The sequence below is a fragment of the Schistocerca cancellata genome, chromosome 8 (genome assembly GCF_023864275.1).
Source record: "Schistocerca cancellata isolate TAMUIC-IGC-003103 chromosome 8, iqSchCanc2.1, whole genome shotgun sequence".
NCBI classification, from domain to species: domain Eukaryota; kingdom Metazoa; phylum Arthropoda; class Insecta; order Orthoptera; family Acrididae; genus Schistocerca; species Schistocerca cancellata.
In genome coordinates, this window is record NC_064633.1 from 199,403,412 (window position 1) to 199,418,872 (window position 15,461).

The 15,461-nt window shown below is 43.3% G+C and overlaps 1 protein-coding gene across 1 annotated transcript in view; it reads right to left on the reverse strand.

Moving 5' to 3' along the window:
- LOC126095049 (probable ATP-dependent RNA helicase DDX10) overlaps positions 1-15,461 on the reverse strand; it is a 91,182-nt gene that overhangs the window by 63,155 nt on the left and 12,566 nt on the right. The window contains exon 2 of the mRNA XM_049909728.1: positions 3,729-3,920. Within this exon, the coding sequence (XP_049765685.1) occupies positions 3,729-3,920 (192 nt within the window). The remainder of the gene's footprint in view (positions 1-3,728; positions 3,921-15,461) is intronic.

Genomic DNA, 15,461 nt, shown 5'->3' on the forward strand with positions numbered 1-15,461 from the left:
ACAGGTATATACTCACACACACACACACACACACACACACACACACACACACACACACATATCCATCCACACATACACAAGCAGACATTTGTGAAGGCAAAGAGTTTGGGCAGAGATGTCAGTCGAGGCGGAAGTACAGAGGCAAAGATGTTGTTGAATGACAGGTGAGGTATGAGCGGCAGCAACTTGAAATTAGCGGAGGTTGAGGCCTGATGGGTAACGGGAAGAGATGATATACTTAAGGGCAAGTTCCCATCTCCGGAGTTCTGACAGGTTGGTGTTAGTGGGAAGTATCCAGATAACCCGGACGGTGTAACACTGTGTATGTATGTGCGGATGGATGTGTGTGTGTGTGTGTGTGTGTGTGTGTGTGCGCGAGTGTATACCTGTCCTTTTTCCCCCCTAAGGTAAGTCTTTCCGCTCCCGGGATTGGAATGACTCCTTACCCTCTCCCTTAAAACCCACATCCTTTTGTCTTTCCCTCTCCTTCCCTCTTTCCTGACGACGCAACCGTTGGTTGCGAAAGCTTGAATTTTGTGTGTGTGTTTGGAGAAACATTCCACGTGGGACAAATATATCTAAAGACAAAGATTCTGTAACTTACCAAACGAAAGCGTTGGTACATTGATAGAAACAATAACAAACACAAACACACACACACACACACACACACACACACACACACACACACAAATTTCATCAGGGAGAGGGTAAGGAGTCATTCCAATCCCGGGAGCGGAAAGACTTGCCTTGGGGGCAAAAAGGACAGATATACACTCGCGCACACACACACACATATCTCCATCCGCACATATACAGACACAAGCAGTATATATACGACTTACAAACCCTTATATACACCATGGACAGCCAGGAACAGTTGACGAAAAACTATGAGGTCAACAGTCTTTTCGTCTAAAGGATAGATGCAGGCAGATCTGAGGAAGGTTTACACACCACAGTGATGTATGCGATTGCTCCCTGACAAGATACAACAGTTGGGAGAGTTGGGATTCAGAGCAAACACATGTATGCAAACAGCAATCTTGAGTCCAGCACTGGGCCTTTGTTGTGGGAGGTGGATATCCCTACCAGGAAAAAGGCCTTGCTCAGGGAAGTAGCGAATGTGTATTACATGACTGAGCAACAGTTGCCACCTATAGTGGAGGGATACCAGCCTCTTTAAGTAGGCTGTTCGCAGGGTTGGTCCGAAAGGCACCTGTCACAAGTCGGACTTCACAATGGTGTATTGGGTTCAGCATCCACAATGCTGAAGATGATGCCAAGCCATACGCCATGCTCCCATAATCAAGACGGAATACTATTGGAGCTCTGTAAACTCGTCAAAGTGTAGAGCAGTATGCACACAATCTGGTGTTACTGAGGCAGCAAAAGTTTAATGTGTGATCAGGAGATTCGCTTAAGCTGGTGAAAGTGGCGAAATTTAATCAACCCGTCCCGGAAAGCAATAATACTCCACCACATTGAGCAATTAGTCGTCAAGGTTGAGTTCTGTTTGTGGACGGACAGTATGATGGCAACTGAACTGCATAATGCATGTCTTGGAGGAGGAAAACTGGAAGCCATGGGCAAAAGTCCAGGACTGTGACTTTTGTACTGCACCCTGCAGTGTCCACCAACACCAAACCAAAAGTGGAGGAGCAACAGTAAGTGCAATCATCAGCATACACTGTAGACCCCAAAGCTGCAGCTAAACTTTTAATAAGCCACTAGAAAAAGCAGCATATTCAATACAGAGCCCTGCAGGACCAGTTTGCCTTGTATATTGCGGGGGACGGGGAGGGGGGGTTACTACAGGAAGCATCAACTTGTAACTTGTGACAAAAATCGGGAATGGGGCACGGAGACCGCACACTCATAGAGTAGTGAGGATGTGACGATGCCATGTGGTATCATAAGCACTTTGCAAGTCGAAAAAGATAGTGACAAGTTGTTGACATCAGGCAAAAGGTGACTGGATAGCAGACCAAACAGTCAGCAGCGACAGGGCCTTGGCAAAAATTGGCCTGGGATGAACCAAAAGACCTTAAGATTCAAGGTACCAACACAGCTTCCAGCTCACCATACATTCAAGCAACTTGCAGAGAAAATTAGTGAGATGAATTGCACGAGAGCTGTCCACCTCATTGAGCTGTGAACTCACCCTTGCTCCAGGCACAGCTGAAAATGGCAAGCAAGGACATGATGTTAGTAATCCACTGATAGGTGTTTTGAGTATTTGTGTGCTATAGGTGAGTGTTTGCCTTTCCTTTATTTTACTTATGCCTTCATCCAGGAATTCCCATTATTGTTTTTCAGCAGCTTTTTCACACATGATTCTGAAGCTGCTCTATACAACCAACATACACAATGTGGTTACCAGTAAGAGCCACACCACACAAACTGTCTAAATTAATAATGTTTCCAGGTGTAATATCAACTCACCGAATTTTTCTGATGTTAAGGGACATAATAAAAAATTCTACTCTGATTAAGAGTTGTGTTCACTATTTACCACACTTGAACTGGAAGTTTAAACCAGAAACAAAATTCATGAAGGTCTATGAACTATGTACGAGGGTTGGAACTTAAATAGTGGCAACTATTTATTCACAACTGATACACAAGAGTTACACGTTTGCACCTGTGACTGTCCTTCAGAGTAGTCACCAGCATTATGTAGAACCCATTGCCAGCAATGTGGAAGGCGTAGTATACTGTTAGCAGGGCCAGTTCTGTTGATGGTGCAAATGGAGCGGTCTACTGCCTGTCGAATCTCTGGAACAGTTCTGAAGCGAATGCCACAAAGTGGTTCCTTCATCTTTGGAATCAAATCACAGTCACAAGGGCTTAAGTCCGGGAAGTATGGTGGATGGTGCAGTGCTTCCCAGTCCTATCGACCGAACAGAGCAGCCACAGCTCGTGCTGTATGCACCTGCACATTGTCGTGCAAAATGATGGGTGGGTTGCGCAGAAAGTGTCGCCACGTCTTTCACAGAGCTGGTTGAATGTGATGCTCCAAAAACAAAGAGTAATACGGTGCATTGATGGTCTGCCATGGAGGAACATAATGCGTTAGGATAACACCATCATAGTTGTACACGAGAATCACCATAACTTTAGACCACTCCATTCGCACCATCAACAGAACAGGTTCTGTTAATGGTATACTACGCCTTCCACATCATTGGCAATGGGTTCTACACTACGCTGGTGACTACTTTGAAGGACACTAACAGGTGCAAACGTGTAACTCTTTTGTATCGGTTGTGAATAAATAGTTGCCACTATTACCCTCATATTTTTAGACTATCACTCTCAAGAATAATTTTCTGACAATAAAGCATTTTGATTTCAAATTGTACACCCAATAATGACATACTTTAATGAGAGATTTCTGTAACAATAAAAATGAAGCATTTATAATAATGAAAATTGGATGCAAAACAGTATCATGATGTTAGGAAGTTAGATCACTGCTATCACACAGAATACTATATAAACTATGTCTTATGGGACTTAATGTATGCAATAAATGATCATCTTCCACTATATTTCGAGCACAACGACAATGTCCCTATAGTTACTTGACTCAATTCTGCATGGAAATAAAAATAAACACAATTTTTAAAAAAATAAAAAAAAATTGTTCATAGGTTACCAGATACACGAAGAAGTGTACATTTAGAGCTTAGTAATTTTACTACAAACACACAATTGAAACATACCGGGACTAAAAATGCTACTGTCTTCCCACTTCCTGTCTTCGCTGCACCCAGGATATCAAGGCCTCTGAGAGCTGGTCCAATACTCTCACGCTGAATTTCTGTTGGTGTTATATATCCAGTATCTCTCAGACCCTTCTTTGTTCGGTGAGAGAGTGGAAAATCATTGAAGCTATTAATTTTTGATGAATCAATCTGCAAAAGAGAAAATATCATTGAAACGGGAAACAACAGAAGTCTCCTAAGTAGTTTATAAAGTAATTCTCTCCCACTTCTGATAACAAATGAAATACTATTTCCATCCATTATTCCATACTAGTAACAAAATGATATTTAAAAAACAAAAAAAGCAGGAAAAAGATGAGAACTTAACATTCCATCAATGATGAGGTCAATAGAGTGCCTGGAGGATGAAGTACAATTTGACAAGACTGGACTGAGAATGGAAACTGGCTATTTAAATGATGATGGTGTCCTCTTGGGTAAAATATTCCAAAGGTAAAATAGTCCCCCATTCAGATCTCCGGGCACGGACTACTCAAGAGGACGTTGTTATCAGGAGAAAGAAAACTGGCATTCTACGGATCGGAGCGTGGAATGTCAGATCCCTTAATCGGACAGGTAGGTTAGAAAATTTAAAAAGGGGAAATGGATAGGTTAAAGTTAGATATAGTGGGAATTAGTGAAGTTCGGTTGCAGGAGGAACAAGACTTTTGGTCAGGTGAATACAGGGTTATAAATACAAAATCAAATAGGGGTAATGCAGGAGTAGGTTTAATAATGAATAAAAAAATAGGAGTACGGGTAAGCTACTACAAACAGCATAGTGAACGCATTATTGTGGCCAAGGTAGACACGAAGCTCATGCCTACTACAGTAGTACAAGTTTATATGCCAACTAGCTCTGCAGATGACGAAGAAATTGATGAAATGTATGATGAGGTAAAAGAAATTATTCAGGTAGTGGAGGAAGATGAAAATTTAATAGTCATGGGTGACTGGAATTCGAGAGTAGGAAAAGGGAGAGAAGAAACATAGTTCGTGTATATGGATTAGAGGGTAAGAAATGAAAGAGGAAGCCACCTGGTAGAATTTTGCACAGAGCACAACTTAATCATAGCTAACACTTTGTTCAAGAATCATGAAAGAAGGTTGTATACATGGAAGAACCCTGGACATACTAGAAGATATTAGATAGATTATATAATGGTAAGACAGAGATTTAGGAACCAGGTTTTAAATTGTAAGACATTTCCAGAGGCAGATGTGGACTCTGACCACATTCTATTGGTTATGAACTGTAGATTAAAACTGAAGAAACTGCAAAAAGATGGGAATTTAAGGAGATGGGACCTGGATAAACTGAAAGAACCAGAGGTTGTGCAGGGTTTCCTGGAGAGCATAAGGGATCAATTGACAGGAATGGGGGAAAGAAATACAGTAGAAGAAGAATAGTTAGCTTTGAGGGATGAAATAGTGAAGGCAGCAGAGGATCAAATACGTAAAAAGACGAGGGCTAGTAGAAACCCCTGGGCAACAGGAGAGATATTGAATTTAATTGATGAAAGGAGAAATTATAAAAATGCAGTAAATGAAGCAGGCAAAAAGGAATACAAACGTCTCAAAAATGAGCTCGACAGGAAGTACAAAAGGGCTAAGCAGGGATGGCTAGAGGACAAATGTAAGGATGTTGTAGAGGCTTATCTCACTAGGGGGTAAGATAGATACTGCCTACAGGAAAATTAAAGAGACCTTTGGGGAAAAGAGAACCACTTGTATGAATATCATGAGCTCAGATGGAAACCCAGTTCTAAGCAAAGAAGGGAAAGCAGAATAGTGGAAGGAGTATATAGAGGGTCTATACAAGGGCGATGTACTTGAAGACAATATTATGGAAATGGAACAGGATGTAGGTGAAGATGAAATGGGAGATATGATACTGCATGAAGAGTTTGACAGAGCACTGAAAGACCTGAGTCGAAACAAGGCCCCTGGAGTAGACAACATACCATTAGAACTACTAACAGCCTTGGGGGAGCCAGTCCTGACAAAACTCTACCATCTGGTGGGCAGAATTTTTGTTTTTATTGCTCTCCTCAAATTACATTAATGGTGAAAGTGGGTTTATATAGATCAGCTTGCATTTACAACTTTTTTTTATGGTTTTATAGTATGTCATCTGCAAAGTAGTGGGAATACTGTACTTACAGAATCATTAATTTTGGAAACATTTTTCTGAGAGTAGTGATCGTGCATCTCCTATACATACATTTTCCATCCAGTGCTGAGTAAATGGTGTATTTTGTTGCTTGATTGTAATCACACATACTTTTTTTAACCCCTTTACACTTCACCCTCAGCTGACATCACAAGTTCTCATACACAATACTCTTGGAGAAGTGTTTACAAAATTAATATGCCCCTAAGCAAATTATTCTGACAAATGAAATGCTTTAAAACTACAAAGAGCATAAACGCAAGCACCAACCTGTACAAATCCACTTTCACAATTAATGTAATCTGAGGTGAGCATTTTACACACACACACGGGAACTCTGCATAATATATTTACAGAAACAAACAGAGACTGACAATATATGACCCTTTGGTGATAGAAACATGTCTGGGTAAACAGAAAAAATAAATACATTAAGTTTTGCGGAAGGCAAGTTTAATTCACAAACACAGGAAAACATCAACAAGAGCTTCCAACCTCAACAAGATGATTATGTTCTATGTTCTGATGATATGTTCCACATCACAATGTTTATCATGAATATGATTTGTGGAACACATTACCAACAAACACAGTAAACAGAGAGCTGTACACAGTGACACACTGGTTTGTGGTTTGTCTGACTCACGGAAATACTTTAAACTATTTTCAAATTGCTACCTAGTGAACCAAATGCCTGTCTACTGAATGTTGACTCAGATTTGTGACTGGATTAAGGACATGAGCATTACAGAAGCATCCAATTCCACCCGTTTGCTTTGACCCATGACGTCATCAATATAGTGCAAATGACCATTCTCAATGTCTCCAATATGGCGTCCATGACATCACTACATAAAAATGAAAACAAACACAAAAATACATGTAATATATGATAACAACATCTTCCTTCAAAAATATAATCAAACTAACAGGACAAGTGCGGGAAAGTGGGTCGGTTGGTTGGTTTAAAAGAGGGGGAAGGGACCAAACTACAAGGTCATCGGTCCCTTGTTCCGAAGGAAACAATGGCACGAGGGTGCGAATAAGACAATGAGACAACACAAAACAGTACGAAAGGAAAAACCACAACAACGACTGAAGGGCAAGAAACACTTAAATGGCAAAAGGGGACAAGAAAACCACAAAGCCGCAGGAAACAGGTAGAAGAGGTTAAAACATGAAAGCAGGTTACCATGTCTGGCTGACCATGTGGATCAAAAGGAAAAGCCAACCACTCTGCAACACATTAAAACCCCCATCCCAAAAGCACTAGGGTCGAGGACACACAGGGATGAAGGACATGTGCTAAAACTTACAGCAAAGGGTAAAACTTACCCTCACAAATAAAATGTAAAACTAAAGCTGCTGCTGGGGCATTGTTGCCAACACCGAAGGTAGGGTGCTGGGAAGCTGGGAAGGTCAAAAGTCTGCCGCAGAGCAGCTAAAAGTGGACAGTCCAGCAAGAGATGGACGACTGTCATTCATGAGCCACAGCGACACCAAGGTGTGTCCTCATGACGAAGGAGGTAACCATGTGTCAGTCACGTATGGCCAATGCGGAGCCAACAGAGAACCACGGAGACCCTGCGAGAGACGCACACAGCTTGTTGTGGGTACTGAGATTATGCCATTCCGCCTCCCAAAGCCACAAAACTTTGTGGTGTAATACTGAATGCAGGTTAGTTTCAGAGAAGCCGATCTCCATAAGCATTTTTTGCATAGCCTGTTTGGCAAGCCTGTCAGCAAGTTCGCTGCCTGGGATTCCAACATGACTTGGGGTCCAGACAAACACCACTGAACGACTGGAGCGTTCCAGGGCATAGATGGACTCCTGGATGGTCACTACCAAAGGATGATGAGGGTAGCACTGGTCAATAGTTTGTAGGCTGCTCAAGGAGTCAGTAAACAGGAGAAATGACTCACCTAGGCATTAGTGGATGTGCTGAAGAGCACGAGATACGCCCACCGGCTCTGAAATGAAAACACTGCAGCCATCTGGCAAGGAGTGCTGTTCTATATGTCCTCCATGAACGTAGGCAAAGCTAATGTGACCAGCAGCCATTGAACCAACAGTGTAAACCACTTCATGGCCCCGGTACATGTCAAGAACCTAGAAGAAGTGACAGCAGAGAGTCACAGGGTTAACTGAGTGCTTAGGGCCACGCAAAAGGACCAGGCAAAGCCGCAGCCTAGGTGTACACCATAGAGGTGTTCGTCAATGAAGCTCAAGTATAGGTGGTAAAGGCAAGGAGTCCAGCTCAGAGAGAAAGGATCGCACACGAAATGCAATTGTAAGCCCTGACCTGGATCGCTGATGTGGGAGATGAACTGCCGTGGGTGGGAAAAAGAGATGGTAATTCGGATGCGCAGGAGAACAACAAACGTGTGCAACAAAACTAGAAAGCAACTGCGCACGCCTAACCTGCAATGGAGCGACTCCGGCCTCCACCAGGACACTGGTCACCGGACTCGTCCTAAAAGCTCCTGTCGCAAGGCGGATGCCACATTGGTGCACTGTGTCGAGAAAACACAACGCTGAGGATGCCGCCGAACCATAAACCACAATCCCAAAGTCAAGGCGGGATTGAACGAGGGCTCTGTAGAGCTGCAGCAGTGTAGAGCGATCTGAACCCCAGTTGGTGTTGCTCAGGCAGCGGAGTGCATTGAGGTCCTGCCAGCACTTCCACTTACGCTGACAGAGGTAAGGAAGCCAAGTCAATTGGGCATCGAAAACCAGTCCTAAGAATCGATATATCTCCACTACAATGAGTGGATCATCATTATGGTAAAGTTCTGATTCCGGATGAACAGTACAACACTGACAGAAGTGCTTTGAGGCCGAAAACTGGAAACCGTGGGCTAGAGTCCATTACTGCGCCTTGAGGATGGCTCCCTTTAGTCGCTGCTCAGTAACACCAGTACTGGTGGAGCAGTATGAAATGCAGAAGTCGTCTGCATACAGAGACAGTGAGACTGACGACCCTACAGCTGCTGCTAGACCATTAATGGCCACTAAAAATAGAGATACACTCAATACGGAGCCCTGCAGGACCCTATTCTCTTGAGTATGGGGCGAACTATGGGAGACACTAAATTAGACACGAAAAGTACGAAGAGACAGGAAATTTTGGATAAAAAATTGGGAGTGGGCCTCGTAGATCCAACTCGTATAATGTGGCAAGGATGTGGTGTCATACGCTTTTCGTAAGTAACCGCCGACACACCATACATTACAGCAGCTTACAAAGAACGTCGGTGAGGCTGATGGGCCAATAGCTATCCACATCAAGCAGTTTTTTACCAGGTTTAAGAACCAGAATGATGGTGCTGTCCCACCATTGCGATGGAAAGACACCATCACACTAGATCTGGTTGAAGATGCCGAGAAGATGTCGCTTGTAGTCAGATGAGAGATGTTTAATCATCTTTCTGTGGATCCAATGTGGCCCAGGAGCTGTGTCGGGGCAATGTGCTAGGGCACTGAGGAGCCCACTCGGTAAATGGGGCATTAGTGGGTTCACTGTGGGGTGTTGCGAACGAGAGGACTTTCCATTCCATTCTCTGTTTGAAGGTGCGAAAGGATGGGGGGTAGTTCTCCAACGCAGAAGCACAAGCATAGTGCTCAGCAAAGTCCTCAGCAATCACGTTTGCGTCAGTAGACAACATGCCATTAATGTTAATGCCAGTGTTACCTGTAGGGGTCTGGTACCCAAACAGACGTATGATCTTCATACAGACTTGGGAAGGTGACATATGGCTTCCAATGGTCGAGACGTATCTCTCTCAACACACCTGCTTCTATGTTTTGATAAGCTGGTGAATGCGGGTGCGGATCCGCTTAAAGGCTATGAGATGCTCCAGTGAAGGGTGCCGCTTATGCTGCTGTAGAGCTCGCTAACGCTCCTTAATTGCCTCAGCGACTTCCGGCGATCACCCTTCGCCAGGGGCACACTGAAGAGCGAGGGATCGCGTTTTCCGCCGCATTAACAATTGTAGTAGTATTTATTTATTTATTTACTTAACCTGATCAGATTAGGGCCATCAGGCCCTCTTACGTCAGACCAGTGTTCCACACATGCAGCATTTCACACATCAGAGTTACATCACGACAATAGTTTAAATGAGAAAATTAGATTACTCTAGTGACAATATGAATAAAGAGTAGTGACAAAGACCTAATGAAGTAAATGCGGCAGTATTTTTACAACAGGTGCTATACATACAGATTATGATAAAAGCAATAATAATAACAGCAAAAAAAATCAAATAATAATGATAAACATGAGAAAAATTGGCAATAGTAATGAAGATTTGTGCAGATGTACATTAATATCTTGGTGTGTAAGGTAGATGTTTACTAGTGGTGGTGGTGGTTGTTAGCGAGTTTTGGGGAAGGGAGATTTGAGGAGGGGGAAAGAGGGAAGTAATGAGGTGAAGTGCATTCATGTACAGAGGAAGGCACTACTGTTGCTTAAGTAGATACGTCATTAACTGTTTTTTGAAGCCGGACATGTTTTTAAGTTCTCTAACATAACGAGGGAGGTTATTCCAGAGTCGGGTTCCTGCTACTGTAAAGGACTTGGAGAAGGTGATTGAGCGATGCAGTGGAACAGAAAGGATTTTATTATAATGGGAACGTGTGTTTCTGTCATGTTGTTCTGAAGTGAGCGTTAGGGACGAGGAGAGATATGAGGGACAGTGTACATTTATAAGGCAGTAGATGAGACAGAGTGTATGGAAATCTCTGCGTTTGTCTGCACGCAGCCAGGACGATTTTGCATATGCTGGTGAAATGTGATCAAAAAGTCGAACGTCACAGATATATCGGATGCAGGCATTCATGACCAGTTCAAGACGTCGCGAATTTTCCTGAGAGAGGCCTTGCAGGATAATATCGCTGTAGTCAATGATTGGGAGTATAAGCGTTTGTACTAATTTCTTTTTCAGATCGAAAGGGAAGAGTTTTTTTTATATTTTTGTAGGACATGAAGGGATGCTGATGCTTTTTTGCACACTGCAGTTACGTGCTCTGTCCAATTTAGATTTTCATCTATTATTACTCCCAAACTCTTTGCTGAGGGAGAGAAGTTAATATTTGTTCCATTTAGGATAAGAGATGGTACAGATTCCCGATGTTTTGGGCTAATGAGCTTAGAGTGACCAACAAGTACACTTGGGTTTTACATGGGTTTAGTTTTAGACCTATGTCCTGTGCCCATTTTGACAGTGCATCGAGGTCAGTATTGAAATTTTCAATAGCTTTCTTGAGATTGCTTGGTTTCACACTTAGATACAACTGAAGTTCATCAGCATACATATGATATTTGCAATAGGTCAGAACCGATGACACATCATTGGCATACAGAGAGAAGAGTATAGGACCTAATACTGAGCCTTGGGGAACGCCTGACACTACCTGCCGCCATTGTGATTTTATATTCCCAGACAAGACGCGTTGCTGACAAGACGTCATGTATGATCGAAAGCATTGCACTGCACTTGGTGAGAAATTTAGATCGCTAAGTTTGGCTAGTAAGATGTCGAAGTCGACAGTATCAAATGCTTTGCTGAAATCTAAAAAGCAAATGACAGTCGCTTCTTGTCTGTCCACGGCAAGTTTCTGATCATCTGTCACCTTTATCAGTGCGGATATTGTGCTTCGATGTTTACGGAAATCTGATTGGTATTCGTCTAGTAGGTTGTTAGTAGTTAGGTAGTTGGTGAGCTGGTCATGAACTATATATTCTAAGGCCTTTGACAGAGCAGGAAGAAGGCAGATGGGGCGGTAGTCAGAGGATCCTGTGGCGATGTCCTTTTTAGGCAGTGGCTTAATTTGTCCCAGTTTCCAGGCATCAGGGAAAACACTTGTGATTAATGAATCGTTGAAAATGTCTGTTACAGAGGGCAGTAGTTGGTCAACAATAAGTTTTAACATCTGGATAGTGATGCCATCATGTCCAGTAGATGCTGATCTAATCCGCATTATGGCTTTCTTGACAGTACTGCAAGTGACGTGCTGTAGATAGAATTTTTCTTTGCTACAGTCGTTCATCCCCATGAAGTAATCAATGATTCTCTGTTTTTTTTTTTTTTTTTTAGTTCAGTTGTGGTTGTAGGTAATGTGAAGAATCGGTTTAGTTCTTCAGCTGGGACCATGGGATTTACTGCAACTTTTATTTTGCCTAAACTGAGACCATGGAGATTTTTCCACAGGATAGCTGGTGTACATCTATTGTCAGCTAGTGTACGGGCATGCCTGAGCTTAGCGTTTCTCACCGCTTGACTGACTTTGTTTTGTTTCTGCTTGTATACAGTATGATTTTCAGGTGTAGGGTGTATCTTGTATGCTCGATGTGCAGCGTCTCTGAGATTCATGAGCTGTTTTAGTTCATCAGTCAGCCAAGGTGCAGGTTGCCTTTTTACTTTTCTGGTCTTTATTGGAGCATATTTGTCATATAGTTGAGTAATTTTGTTAGTGAAATCCTGGAGTTTGTCGTTTATGTCCATGAGGGGAGGAGAGGTCATCCCCCAAACTATTTCTTGTGCCTCAGTTTCGAGTTCAGGCAAATTTACGCATTTGAGGTCTCGGTATGTAGACAGTTTTTGTTTCTTTCTAGGACATTCTAGTGAATACGTCATGCAAATGATGTCATGGGCAGACATGCCAGGCGCAGATATTTGGGAGGTGCGGATTATTCTGTTTGGAGATTTCGTTGAGAATATATCTATGAAAGTGTGGCTGGTAGTTGTGTGATGAGTAGGTGCCAGCTGAATTAGCGTCATATTTGAGGAAGAAGGCATCCTCTTAAATTTCCCAGTGGAAGGACTATTACGCAAAAAATTAATGTTAATTTCACCTGCTATAATTACATGTTCATATGACGATTTGAGACTAGAGAGGGCAGTTTCGAAGCAGGCGAACACACCTACTTTAGGAGGTTTGTAAAGGACACATATTAAGCACTTTCTGTTAAGGGATTTGATCTCTATGAACATATACAGGGTTATTACAAATGATTGAAGCGATTTCACAGCTCTACAATAACTTTATTATTTGAGATATTTTCACAATGCTTTGCACACACATACAAAAACTCAAAAAGTATTTTTAGGCATTCACAAATGTTCGATATGTGCCCCTTTAGTGATTCGGCAGACATCAAGCCGATAATCAAGTTCCTCCCACACTCGGCGCAGCATGTCCCCATCAATGAGTTCGAAAGCATCGTTGATGCGAGCTCGCAGTTCTGGCACATTTCTTGGTAGAGGAGGTTTAAACACTGAATCTTTCACATAACCCCATCACTTCATCACTGAAAACAAGTTTCGCACTGAACGCATCCTCTTCCATGAGCTGTTGCAACCGCGTCGAAAATTCAAAGCGCTTGACTTTGTTATCAGGTGTCAGGGCTTGTAGCAATTGTAATCGGTAAGGCTTCTGCTGTAGCCTTTTCCGTAAGATTTTCCATACCATCTGCTGTGGTACGTTTAGCTCCCTGCTTGCTTTATTCGTCGACTTCCGCGGGCTACGCGTGAAACTTGCCCGCACGCGTTCAACCGTTTCTTCGCTCACTGCAGGCCGACCCGTTGATTTCCCCTTACAGAGGCATCCAGAAGCTTTAAACTGCGCATACCATCGCCGAATGGAGTTAGCAATTGGTGGATCTTTGTTGAACTTCGTCCTGAAGTGTCGTTGCACTGTTATGACTGACTGATGTGAGTGCATTTCAATCACGACATACGCTTTCTCGGCTCCTGTCGCCATTTTGTCTCACTGTGCTCTCGAGTGCTCTGGCGGCAGAAACCTGAAGTGCGGCTTCAGCCGAACAAAACTTTATGAGTTTTTCTACGTATCTGTAGTGTGTCGTGACCATATGTCAATGAATGGAGCTACAGTGAATTTATGAAATCGCTTCAATCATTTGTAATAGCCCTGTATTCCTCTTGTTTATCTACATTGTTGTCGGGTGTGTGTAGTACAGTAGGAGACAAATCAGAGCGTATGTATGCCCCTACTCCGTCCCCTCGTCTGTTGCAACTGTCGTGCCTGAGAAAGATATAGCCATCTAGGTTTACGGAGGTTGTAGGAATACTTGGTTTGAGCCAAGTCTCTGACAAAAGTATTATGTGTATATCAGCAGTTTGAAATATATATTTGAACTCGTCGAAGTGAGCTGGCAGAGACTGGACATTTGCATGTGCAATATGCAGCTTGGTGCATTCGGGTGCTGATTGCCTGAGGAGGCTGCCGACCGATGTTTGCGGGTCGTGGTTAGTGGTGACAAGAGGGTCTGGCATGAGGAATGCGGAAGGCATGTGAAGGAGGGGGGGGGGGGGGGGTGAGGGAGTGTCCTCCCAGTTCTGTGCAGTGAAGCGGCCAGGAGGGGGAGGGGGTGGGTCCCCGGGGAGGCAACGGGATCTGCGGCCAAGGTCAGCGAGGTCTGCAACGGTTCGTGGGCCGGCAGGGGAAGGAATTTCGCTAAACACTACGGGAGTAATCTGCACGTAACGGTAGAGTGTGATATTAATTGCACTTATGAGGATAACAACTAAAGTATGATGGTGGGTTGCTAATTAAGGATGGAAGTGAGACTACCTTATGTAATAATTAACAAAATTACATGAGAAAGACCAATTAAAGATGAAAATATTTATGTGGAGAGACGAAAAGTTGATAATACAAATAATAACAAAAATTACACGAGAAAAAATAATGAGAGATAAAAGAATAGTTATGTAGAGAAACGAACAATTTGATAATACATTAGTTAAGTTATGGTTGACAGTGTTGTTGTTGTCTTTTTTTTTTTGGGTGGTTTTAGGGCGCACAACTACAATGGTCATTAGCGCCCAGAGTAAGTTAGGAATGCACCGCGAGGCACAAGGTTAAAACAGCAGCTAAAAGGGACAATACTATGAAAGACATAGGCAGAGGATTAAAAAAAAAACAGTATAATCAAATGTCCTTAGACATGTTTGTCATGTTGATAAAACGAAGAACGCGAGCAGCTGCTCCTGGGTCATCTGCTAAAATGGCATCCAGAGTACATGGCAGGCCAAGATCAACACGCAGTGTATTAAAATTCGGACATGACATTAAAATGTGGCGGACTGTCAGAAACTGCCTACATGCGCAGAACGGCGCTGGCGCAGCTGTCAGCAGATGGCGGTGGCTGAACCGGCAGTGTCCAATTCGTAACCGGGCCAAAACGACCTCCTCCCGCCGAGAGGGGCGTGAAGAGGACGTCCAAGCCACGGGAAGAGGTTTCAAGGCCCGAAGCTTGTTGTCCGTAAGTGCAGCCCACTCGGCATGCCACAGCGACAAAATGTGCTCACAAATGACCCTGCTACAATCTGATGAAGGGACACAACAAGAAGCTGTCCGAGGCTAGAAAACCGCAGCCTTGGCCGCGGCATCTGCAGCTTCGTTCCCAGGAATACCAACATGGCTAGGAACCCACATAAAGCTAACCAGAGAACCGTCATCCATCAGCTGCTGAAGAGAGCGTTGGATCCGG